This window comes from Carica papaya, chromosome 9 (genome assembly GCF_054855325.1).
Source record: "Carica papaya isolate Zhongbai chromosome 9, ASM5485532v1, whole genome shotgun sequence".
NCBI lineage: Eukaryota > Viridiplantae > Streptophyta > Magnoliopsida > Brassicales > Caricaceae > Carica > Carica papaya.
The window spans coordinates 16,512,883-16,524,117 of NC_142317.1; the positions used below are offsets into that span (position 1 = coordinate 16,512,883).

The 11,235-nt window shown below is 34.7% G+C and overlaps 2 protein-coding genes across 3 annotated transcripts; both read left to right on the forward strand.

Moving 5' to 3' along the window:
• The first annotated feature begins 433 nt into the window (after nucleotides 1-433).
• Nucleotides 434-2,619, forward strand: LOC110809335 (Phosphoglycerate mutase family protein). The gene is made up of 5 exons (XM_022035129.2): nucleotides 434-684; nucleotides 871-1,116; nucleotides 1,650-1,731; nucleotides 2,066-2,280; nucleotides 2,396-2,619. Exons 1-5 carry the CDS (start codon nucleotides 479-481, stop codon nucleotides 2,514-2,516), a joined length of 870 nt encoding a protein of 289 aa, XP_021890821.1. The 5' UTR covers nucleotides 434-478; the 3' UTR covers nucleotides 2,517-2,619.
• Nucleotides 2,620-4,890: 2,271 nt separating this feature from the next.
• On the forward strand, nucleotides 4,891-10,800 carry SIS3 (SUGAR-INSENSITIVE 3). 2 transcript variants are annotated; one of them, XM_022035170.2, is made up of 10 exons: nucleotides 4,901-5,386; nucleotides 5,554-5,592; nucleotides 6,353-6,419; nucleotides 6,522-6,595; nucleotides 7,649-7,787; nucleotides 7,875-7,967; nucleotides 8,193-8,258; nucleotides 8,561-8,680; nucleotides 9,587-9,700; nucleotides 10,093-10,800. In XM_022035170.2, exons 1-10 carry the CDS (start codon nucleotides 5,358-5,360, stop codon nucleotides 10,498-10,500), a joined length of 1,149 nt encoding a protein of 382 aa, XP_021890862.1. In that variant the 5' UTR covers nucleotides 4,901-5,357; the 3' UTR covers nucleotides 10,501-10,800. The 2 variants fall into 2 exon arrangements, with proteins under 2 accessions (XP_021890863.1, XP_021890862.1); XM_022035171.2 differs by lacking the exon at nucleotides 8,561-8,680 and having other exon boundaries at nucleotides 4,891-5,386.
• The last annotated feature ends 435 nt before the right edge of the window (nucleotides 10,801-11,235 follow it).

Consider the following 11,235-nt stretch of genomic DNA (forward strand, 5'->3'; position numbering starts at 1 on the left):
GAAAAAAATATTTTTACCCTTAAATTTAATATTTTAATTTTCTTAATACAAAGTAATATATATATATATATATATATGATAGATAAGAGTTGAATATCAAACTTCCTATTTGAGGAAGTGAAGAGGTACCACTGGATCTAAAAATTAAGTGTCAATTCAATATTTAGTTAAATGTAAAAATTGTTAATTGATGACATGATTAATAATGTTATAACATCAACAATTACTTAATTTTTGAAATTTGAATTTATTTTTTTTATTAATAAAAAATTATTTTTCAAGTACAATATAATATATGGGGCACTCTTAAAATGACGTTTGACTGAAATCATTTTGTTATTTATAAAAAAGAAATGGTTTAAAATATATATTTTCGAGTAACCCACGCCTCTTTGAAAAGAGGGAAAAAATAATAATGGTTAGAAGGAAACTATAAAATAAAACAAAGCTGTTGGTTAACCGTAAAGAACCCGCCAAAATGCTAACACTATCACCACCTGCCTCCTTCTCTACTACCACCGTCACCCCCACATCTCCTCCCAACTCCAATCATTCTTCTTCCTTCCACCCAATCAGACGCCGCCACCTCATCACCCTTCTCCCCTTCTGCCTCACCCCACTTTCTCCATCACCCGCCAATGCCCGCGGCCTCTTCCAGATGCCGCCCTCTCGCCTCACCAACCGGTAATTCTATTAAACCCCACTTCCGTCTTCCCTATCTACTTTTTTCTATCTGTTTCCAAAATTTTCCACACAGAAAACAAGGGTTTTCCCTGATGTAATGCGTTGCTTACTTGAAGAGGTATGAGGGTCTTACATTTTTTTTTTTTTTTTTGCTTTGGTTTTTCTGTTTTCTGGGGTTTTGTAAAGGTACTATTTGGTGAGGGCAGGGGAATCTGAATACGAGAGATTGGGTATAATCAACACGAATCCAGTTGCCAAAACCTCGGTTGATAGTGGGTTGTCGGAGAAGGGGAAGAAGCAGACTGTAAACGCTGCTTTTGACTTGAAGGCAATGGGGGCCTGCGATAGGAACTGTTGGATTTGGCCTTCTATCACTCAAAGAGCTTATCAGGCTGCCGAGATTATTGCTGCCGTCAATGGAGTTAGTCGTAGGTATGCAAATCACGTTCTTCTTTCCTTTTTTTGGGAAGAATTATTCATGAATTGATGTAGGTTTTTGGAGTACTGAACATGGAACCATGGATAAACATCAGGCTTGTCAGTACAAAATAGGAACATTGTTGAGATTATCAATTTAGGGAAAACAGAAAATTATGAAACAAAAGATGTGCGAACTCAACCTTCAATGCTTACTCTGAATTTCTTTGCACCAAGTGAATTTGTGGATATCATTTGTGATTTTCTTTAAAAAAAAGTGAAGATGTGGATATTATCTAATTCCTTTGTTTCTTATACCATTATGGTCACATTGGTTTAATTTCTGTTATTCTTTTTTCTTTTGTTTCAGTTAATTACTGGACTTATATGTCAATTTTATGCATGTATTAGTGATCCAATGGTGAAAGGATGGAATTTTTGCAAGTTTTGGAAGGCCATTGTAGTATGAAGGAGTTGTGGGTATCTTTTGGTATAATATGATTTAGCTTTTGCCTGTTGGTCAAACCCTTATGCTATGCTGGTTGCAGTTATATAGTTCCTGAATATAGCTTCCTTGATGCTAGAGGACTGGGGGCTTATGAAGGCAAGAAACTGGAAACCATTTCAGAAGTAATATTCTCTCTTTTTATTTTTAAATTCTGGCATTATATATGTAGGTTGTTACATTCAGATTTTGTTCAAGTCCAAGTACTCTACATATATTGGAATCAGAAAAATCATATACCGCCAGTAGGTGGAGCTAGGGACTAGAGTGTATTTCTGTATATATCATTAGTAGTTAATAATTACACCAAGCATTGGACCTATGATCAAATATCCAAGTAAAATTCCATATGTTGCTTTTCTAAGCTATAGCTATACTGTCAAAATGAAACCTCTCTTAACATGTGTTGATCCATCTTCGTTTTCAAGCATCTATAGTTGCTAGTTTCAAATGGTTCAGGTATATGCATCGGACAGTCTCTCTCCGACAATTAAGCCTCCTCCCATAGATGACGGTACCCCAAATGAAAGCGTTTCTGATGTGTTTGTTCGAGTGACACAGCTCATGTCAATTCTTGAGACTCAGTACTCTGAGGACACCGTGATAATTGTCTCACCTGATTCTGACAATTTGACAATCCTGCAAGCTGGTCTCCTTGGACTCGACCTCCGAAGGTATATTCCCAATCTTAAGTTCCTGACATATACTCATCAAGGACTTTTGGACATGGCTTTAGACAAACACCTCAAATAATAATTGTCTATGACTCTTGTTCATCTGTTATTTCAGGCATAGTGATCTTTCATTTGCCCCTGGAGAAGTTCGATTTGTTGATGCAAGTAGCATACCTAAGTACAAACAACCAGCATCTGCTGTATATAAATGTTTAAACCCACCAAAATGTAACTAAAATAATTTCTTCAATGAATCTGCATGTACATCTGAATATCAAAGACATCAGTTCAACTGGGTCTTTGCACGTTTGGTATAAATATTTTTCATCGTTTTGTTCATACTCCTTGACGATTGATGAGATGAAAATCATATTTTTTTCTTGTTACCGTTACAGAATCCAAGAAAAATAATCCTGAATACTTTCTGCAGTTTGCTAGTTTTTGCCGTATACAAAGTGGCATATATGATGTAGAAGAAGAATTTGCAGTAGAATCTGTTGATGTCGAAAACTAGGGCAGCTGACTGACATTAAGAAAGTTAGATAATTTTGATATGCCTACAAAACAAACATAGAGATGAGATGAATTTTTCTCTAATAGTCAATCTATGCCTTAGCTTGAGGCTCATCTGTGCTTTGTAATTCAAATCCATCTTATTATAACCTTCAATGTTACAAGTTTCTTATATGATGTAGAAGAAGAATTTGCAGTAGAATCTGTTAATGTCGAAAACTAGGGCAGCTGACTGACATTAAGAAGGTTAGATAATTTTGATATACTTACAAAACAAACATAGAGATGAGATGAATTTTTCTCTTATAGTCAATCTCATGTCTTAGCTTGAGGCCCATCTGTGCTTTGTAATTCAAATCCATCTTATTATAACATTCAATGTTACAAGTTTCTTATATGATGTAGAAGAAGAATTTGCAGTAGAATCTGTTGATGTCGAAAACTAGGGCAGCTGACTGACATTAAGAAGGTTAGATAATTTTGATATACTTACAAAACAAACATAGAGATGAGATGAATTTTTCTCTTATAGTCAATCTCATGCCTTAGCTTGAGACCCATCGATGCTTTGTAATTCAAATCCATCTTATTATAACCTTCAATGTTACAAGTTTCTTATATGATGTAGAAGAAGAATTTGCAGTAGAATCTGTTGATGTCGAAAACTAGGGCAGCTAACTGACATTAAGAAGGTTAGATAATTTTGATATACCTACAAAACAAACATAGAGATGAGATGAATTTTTCTCTAATAATCAATCTCATGCCTTAGCTTGAGGCCTATCTGTGCTTTGTAAATTAAATCCATCTTATTATAACCTTCAATGTCACAAGTTTCTTATATGATGGATATAGCCGTTCCTGAAATCCTTAGACTGCAAATTAATAAGTTATGAATGCTCATCGTCATTTATGAAATAAGTTATGAGAACTACTACATGGTGAGTGTATTATGAAATGATGTTAGTTGATATTTAATACTTGATTTAATGTCTAAATTTAAGAGTGTATTGGTAAGATCACAATAACCGAATTAAATTAAGTTTCGGTGAATTTATTATGTTTTACAGGAAAATTAATCTTATTTGAAATAATAGCAATAGATTAAAACTTGTTTTTATTATAAAAAAAAAAAAAAAAAAAAAGTTATGAAAAAGAGAAAGCATCTTGCAAATTAATAAGGTTATTTGTTATGTTATAATAGATTGAAACTATTAATTAGACGGGGGTTGGTGGATGGGAGGTTTTATTAGGTGCATTACTCTCTTCAACAAACTACAAAAACAGCGGCATCTGACTGGAAATGGATTCCTCGACGGTGTGCAACCAGTAGGTTTGATATATAATATATATATATATATATAAATATATTGTTTTAGTTTGAAATTTTTTGATCGGTAATTTATACATTTTTACAAAATATGTTTAATTATCTATCTATACATTTTTGTTGTTTATTAATAGGCTAATTGAGAGACGTAGTTATTATCTCGCAAAGCATGTGGATTAATATATTCACCAACATCAGCATACGACATTAACGGCCATATTCCTACCTAAACCCAACGACATTAATTTAATTAATTAACATTTAATAAATATTAATCTGCCATTCTTTCTCAATTCTACCTTATGCAGTTGATCCACCAAATGCCAGAGGGAATGAAAATTTTTTTAATTGATTTTCATCTCACTAAAATTTCAATAATAATAATAATAAATTCTAAGAAATAAAAGATAATTTAGAAAATTTATTATTATTATTATGTATTCTTAATTTTGTGTTTAAACTCTTCGCTAAACCCAAATTAGCCCAACACCCAGACCCACTGAGAAAGAAGCCCCCATTAAACACTCATAAAAAAACGGCACCGTTTTGGTGTTCCTCGTTTGCCTTCTTCCCAAGGGATGGGAGAGACGCGAGCCAGAGAGATGTCTGCTATTGGGGTTCGCTTTTGATTTTTACTACATGAGACTGAGGCAGATTATATTATTTTTTATTAATTAAGAACATTTTTTTTTTTTGTTTTAATTTTCATTAAGTTAATTACTTATTTTTAATTAAAAAAAAAAATCAGTTTTAATTCATTTAGAACCTCAGTCTTTATAAAATTTATTTTCTTGTGTTGGACTGGATTCGTTTTACTCCGGTTCGGACCGACAACGGCGGAGGCTTTTTTCTCGGTGAAATTACCATTATACCCTCACTCTCTCTCGACGCCGTCACTTGACGCCGCCTAACTCCCGTCAACCACCAGTTTCCGTACAGAACTGCCCCCTCCTCTCCTTTTCCCACACACACCTACCCCCCATTTCACCTCACCTGCTCCTGTCTCTCTCCTCTCTGCCAAAAGCTTTGCTTGCTTCTCTCTCTCTGAACTTCGCCTTTCTAAAATCTAGAGAACTGAGCCGGATTGCGTTTTACAATTCGGCTCCACCGGTACTCGCATGAGAGAGTCGAGTTCGATTTGGGGACTATGATTCTTTGGTCATGCATTTGAAATGAGGATGTAACCTTTCTTTTTCTCTCTAGGGTTTTCAGTATTCCTCCCTCTTCTTCTTCAATGGCTTTGAGAGGTGTCGATTTCAAGTGGTTAGTTACACTATTTTATTGCAGTGGGTTTTACATAGGTTGATACAGTTTTATATCAGTATGCATTTTAATTTTATACATGCCCATCCGTGTGTTTTATGGATGTTAACTGTATAAAATTTGTATTGAGACTGATGGATTTCTAATGGAAAAATGGATTTTTGCAGGTATGATGGGTTCTTCTTATCGATGCTCGCAACAAGTGTGTATCCTTTTAGCTTGATAGCGTTGAATTGAATTGATATTTTTAAGCTGACACTTGTTGTGATTTTTCTTTTTAGCTAATCTGATATTGTTTTCAACTAAGTAGTCGTAATGTGCGGGTTTCTCTCTATTCTCACTGAAAGACTTTATGCTTTAGTTGTTATAAGCGCATATGACCATACATATTTTGATTTGAATCTCGATCCTTGTTTAATTCTCTTAGGTTGGTAAGAAAATGTTGGAGAGTATGACTTTTAACATGTTTATCTTTGCAGTTTCATAATTCAACCCCATCCGTCTTTCAGGGTAAATTATAAGGGGTCCTTTGAGGAATTATAATTATAATTGCGGTTGTTATTTTTAAAAGTAATAATTCTGTTCTGTCTCTTCAACAAATTTAAATGATTGTTAAATATATTCCATATTTCATGTGCTAATCATGTGGCTATAAAATACAAAAATAACAACATAGTAAGCAATGTATTTGAAAGAAACATGAAAAATATGCTCGAGTTTCAGTTCAGATGACAAAAAAGTAACAGTGACAGTAGAGAGTATGCACCAGCGCTTATAGTGAATAGGAATCTAAACCAATGGGTATTTTTTCTTTCAAATTATTGTAACAGTAATATGACAACTTTTGGACAATAATGGACTACTATAAGTGTGCTTGTCCCATGTAATTTATCTTTTCTTTTATTGAGGTCGCAGAGTGGAGCAATCAGTTCAGGAACTAAGTTTCTTTAACAACTTTGCTATTAGAATCATTGTTGCCATCAACTGGAAGCGCTATCATCTTTGTACATACCCATTGCACATATGGATTGTGGTAAGTTGAGCTCAAAAGCATTTAAGACTGGTTAATCATCTGTTCTTTTGGCTTGAATTTCAGGAAGTTCTGCTTATGAAATTCTTACCTGCATTGTTTCAGGTTGATTACACTACGGTGTTTGTTTTCCGCTTGCTGATGTTCATAGATAATGGACTTGCTGCAGGAATGGGCTTGTAAGTCTTAAACTTAACTTTTATATTGGTTATTGCATTAACCAGTTTTGAATGCTTTTGAGTTTATTCACTTGATAGATATTTAAGACTCATGGCAAGTGAATGCGAAAGCATTTATTCTAGCCAGAATCTTGGGGACTTGAAAGATATATTGATAGATCTGTAAAAATTTGTATACAGGTTGCACCTCCTTGGTGCTCTTGAATATTTTTCACATTTTATTTAAAAGCAAGGTCTTAACTTTAACTTGTGAGGTAACAGTTGGTTTGATAGCAAGATTTATTGCTGTTTCACGACTGAAGTCTACTGGTTCATTCCAATTTGAACTTCAGATAAAGTACTTCAAAGGAAGAGCCTATAAAAAAAAGTTATGTCCATATTTTCTTCATCAATCTGGTAAAGGCATTTAGCTTTAGGTTAGAAATTAGCAAATCAATGTGATGTAGGAGAAAAAGAATTTGAGAAAATTTATTAGGAATCAAGACTAGAGATCTCGGACCTCAATAATCAAATCAACAACTCAATTTTTGAATAATAATCATATGAATAATCTACTAAATAATTATGTTAGAATACCATATTTTATAAGTATTAGAGTCTATCGAGGAATTCTCTAAGTAGGAAAGCAAGCTAATTAATCGGAAATAATAATGTTATGCCATTAATAAGCCTATAGACACTAGTTCTAAATAAACTAAGTACCTAAATGGGACATAAACATTACAATTGCATAAATATATTTTGTTATTGAAATATGCCCACTTTAGAATCTTCCTATTTTGTATCACAATGTTATTGCATTCTAGAGTTCTAGCGTTTTGCCGGATCTCCGTCAACTGGAGTGTTGTTGCATAACTTTATCTGCAATTAATGATTCTACTCTAGCTCAGCTGCAGGAAAATGCAACATGGTTACTTAATTTTATGCTGTCATTTGATTTGCAATTTACATGATCAACTGTTCCTATTATTTACTTTTTTTATCTGCGGTTCCAGAAAGCTTTCTTATTTGGCTGGGTAATGCCTGATTATATCTTTACTTGTATGTTTTCAGAGATTTTGGACCGCAGCAGAGATATGCTCGTTTTTGCGGGAGAATGGTTGTTCTTTCAATCCTATCTCTGCTTCTTTATCCATTTCTTTGGGCCTGGACTATAATTGGTACCTTGTGGTTTACAAGTGCAAGAGATTGTGTAAGTATTTTATATTTCATACTTTATGTGAAATATTTGTTTTGCAAATGTGGTCTTATTGCTGGAGGTAATGTTTAACGTTGACAGCTACCAGAAGAAGGTCAAAAGTGGGGTTTCCTTATTTGGTTGCTTTTCAGCTACTGTGGGCTTCTTTGCATTGCTTGCATGTCTATGGGCAAGGTTAGTATCTTTTGCTGTATGCCTTGTGTCATTTTTCATTGGATCCAATGATGACTAAGTAATTTGAATTTGGCATGTATAGTAGTGAACATGTTTCCACTGTTAGTGCTTATATAAAATAATCTAATTTGCCTACCACCCTATATGTTGCAATTTTTTTTTTCTTTTTTTATCATTGTTAGGTGATCCTGCTTATATTTTTTCTTTTGAACTTATCTTTGTCAGTGGTTGACACGAAGACAAGCACACATGCATCGTGCTCAGCAGGGAATTCCTATTTCAGAATATGGGGTAAGCTCTAGTATCTCTTTCTTCTTGAGTATTATTTTTTCTATTTCCAACACAAAAGCAACAAAATAAGCAATGCTGGCACGGGTCATTGCAATTAATCGTACTTTGTCAAGTTGGTTATAAATGATCCTTTACCTTAATTAAGGAAAGTTAAAAACTCTACAAGGTCTTTGATAGGATACTTTTGACACCAAACAAGCAGCACCATAAGCTTAGTGACTTACATCCTTAGAATTTTTTTTTTCAGAATTATCCACCGCTTATTTTTTATGGTTCCCATTACTACTGTTATTATCATCCAGGTTTTAGTTGACATGATCCGGGTACCAGATTGGGCATTTGAAGCAGCAGGCCAGGAGATGAGAGGCATGGGGCAAGATGCCGCTGCATTTCAACCTGGTCTCTATTTGACCCCAGCTCAGGCAAGGACATACGTAAATAGACATAAAGATATCACGACTTCTTGGTGTTTGAGAGTAATTTTGCTCATAAAAAATGACTTAGAAAAAGTGATGCTGGAAATTTAATAAACTTTAGATGTAGCCTGGCATTTTAAGTAATAATTTTAGACATTTAAGAAAATACAAGATGTTAGAAAAAGTTTTAAGCTTGGACTCCCTCCCATTCCTGTTGTTTATCAGATACATGCATGAGCAAGCGCACACATGAATGTACGCACAATTAGCTTTGTGCATGTGCTGGTATCTGGTTTCTTATAACAATGTATCAGATATCACCACATATAGGGTCGTGTTAGTTATAAGTCTTCCATGCCATTTTTAGTCTCTCAAACGAGTGTTTCCTTTGAACAGTTTTATGTCTATACAAGGGGTGGGAACAGGCAAGTTGAAGTAGAGTTCATTTTATATTCCTGCACTGCTAAAAATTAGGGCTAGGAAGAATTAAAGTGTGGTGTGGAGGCAGGGTGGGGATGGATATATCTGTTTAATATTGTTTGACCTTTTATAGGTTGAAAAACTATTTAAAGATTATATTATCCTATGTGATTATAAACAGCATTTCATTATATTCTGAATATTATTGGAGAATTTTGAGAAAAAAATAATACTGAAGTCGTAAATGGTATGTATCCAAATACATTTAAGTTTATATGTACATGTATCCCAGTCAAATTTAATAATTTAAGACTTTTTCTATATTTGGATTATAGTTTGGGCTGGGGGGGACCAGTGAGTCCTGTCCTAATCCAACTCAGACATGTCAGCATTGGCAGGGGATCATGGGGTGGATAAAATTCACCCTTTACAGGTGAAATTGTTATCCTTGTTAATCTTTATGCTGATCTGTGGGTCTTGTTTTGGTTGCAGAGAGAAGCAGTGGAGGCTCTGATTCAGGAACTTCCTAAGTTCGTGCTGAAGGCTGTTCCAACCGAGTGTAATGAATGCCCCATATGCTTAGAAGAGTTTCATGTTGGAAATGAGGTTGGTTTTTCTATGCAAAGTTGCAAACTATTACCATTTTTTTACTTTTTTCTCATTTGGCCTTGTAACATTTGTCATGTTATAAAAAATTTGCCTTCCTGAAACAGAAACTTCTTTATGTTTTAACTGACTGAACTACATTCCAACTATCTAGTTGGATTGTCCTCTAATGCTTGTTTGCTCTAAAGAGAGCCCTTTACTCCGAATACACTTGGAGTTTCAAATTGAGCTTTTGCAATTTGATGAAGTGGTCAGATTGAGAATAACAAATCTGGAAAGTTTTTTCTATAAGGATTTCTGCCCCTGACTTAACATGCCCAAGCACTAATAGATTGACATACCTTATGGTAATGGAACATAATCACAATTTGCATTCTAATATGTGAATGTAGGTTCGAGGCTTGCCTTGTGCTCACAATTTCCATGTACCCTGCATTGATCGATGGCTTCGGCTAAATGTGAAATGTCCTCGGTGTCGTTGCTCAGTCTTCCCGAACCTGGACCTTAGTGCCTTGTCAAACCTCCGGAGTGCTGATTCTGAAAGATCGTCTGCTAGTGCCGGTGTTGCGACGGCAACCCGATATGTGAGAAGCCAACCTTCCAGCCAGAGTTATCTGTTGAGATTGCAGGGCTTTCTTCGCCCAGTTCGTACGGAAAATACTGGGGCACCCAGTGATTCAGATATTGCTTTGGAAACTGCTGAAAATGGAGGTAGTGTTGCTGCTGTAACTCATGATCCTGGTGGTTCGGAGTCATTTCCTTCTGTTGGTCAATCCATATCCATCTCTCAACAACGCTGAAATAGTGCAGAGCTGTTTCTTGGAGTCTTGCTGACAAAATTACAAAACTTTCTGACACAGCTGAGAGAAGCTAATATGAAATTGTAAATGATTTTGCATAATGCTTTTGTCAGTGTCTTCACTGTAACTGAAAGATTAATCAAACCCAAAAATCCCCATAGCTGGTGGTGTTCTGAGAACAAATACGGTAACAATACCTTGTGTATTTGGGAACAAGTAGAATTACGCAACTTTCTCTCTCTGTTACTCTGTTTGAAATATTGAATACATCAAAAATAGGAGAATGATGTCGAATGCCCATTTCCATGGAGTTGTAGATTCAATGCTGAAAATTATTACCCAGTACTGGCTTTTTGTTGGATTTTTAAGCTGTTTTTTCTCTTCATACCCTTTATTTATATTTGAATTTTTATCCTAAAGCAAGACATTTTCAATGTAATGGAACTCTACATACAGAAAAGTAGTTTTTGGAAACTTGAGTGGTGTCAGAATGCTCAAATAACTCGGTACATGAAGAAAATATAGTGCAAGAATTTCTGGTTCACTTATTTTAGGTAAAATGAGAATTTGGTACTTGCTTTGCAATTTTATACTCCACTTGCATGTTTAGAGTGATTTGGTTCATTCATTCACCAACTTAAAGTGGCTGGATGAAGATAGCCAATCATATTATTTTGCACAATCTGTGCAACTTAAAATTTAACAACGCCAACGATTTAACACTGTAAAATTCTT

Coding starts and splice junctions, on each gene's coding strand:
- LOC110809335 (XM_022035129.2), top strand. CDS start 479: ATGCTAACACTATCACCACCTGCCTCCTTCTCTACTACCACCGTCACC. Junction 1,117..1,649: donor GTCAATGGAGTTAGTCGTAG/GTATGCAAATCA, acceptor TGCTGGTTGCAG/TTATATAGTTCCTGAATATA. Junction 1,732..2,065: donor AACTGGAAACCATTTCAGAA/GTAATATTCTCT, acceptor CAAATGGTTCAG/GTATATGCATCGGACAGTCT.
- SIS3 (XM_022035170.2), top strand. CDS start 5,358: ATGGCTTTGAGAGGTGTCGATTTCAAGTG. Junction 5,593..6,352: donor TCGATGCTCGCAACAAGTGT/GTATCCTTTTAG, acceptor CTTTGCTATTAG/AATCATTGTTGCCATCAACT. Junction 6,596..7,648: donor CTTGCTGCAGGAATGGGCTT/GTAAGTCTTAAA, acceptor GTATGTTTTCAG/AGATTTTGGACCGCAGCAGA.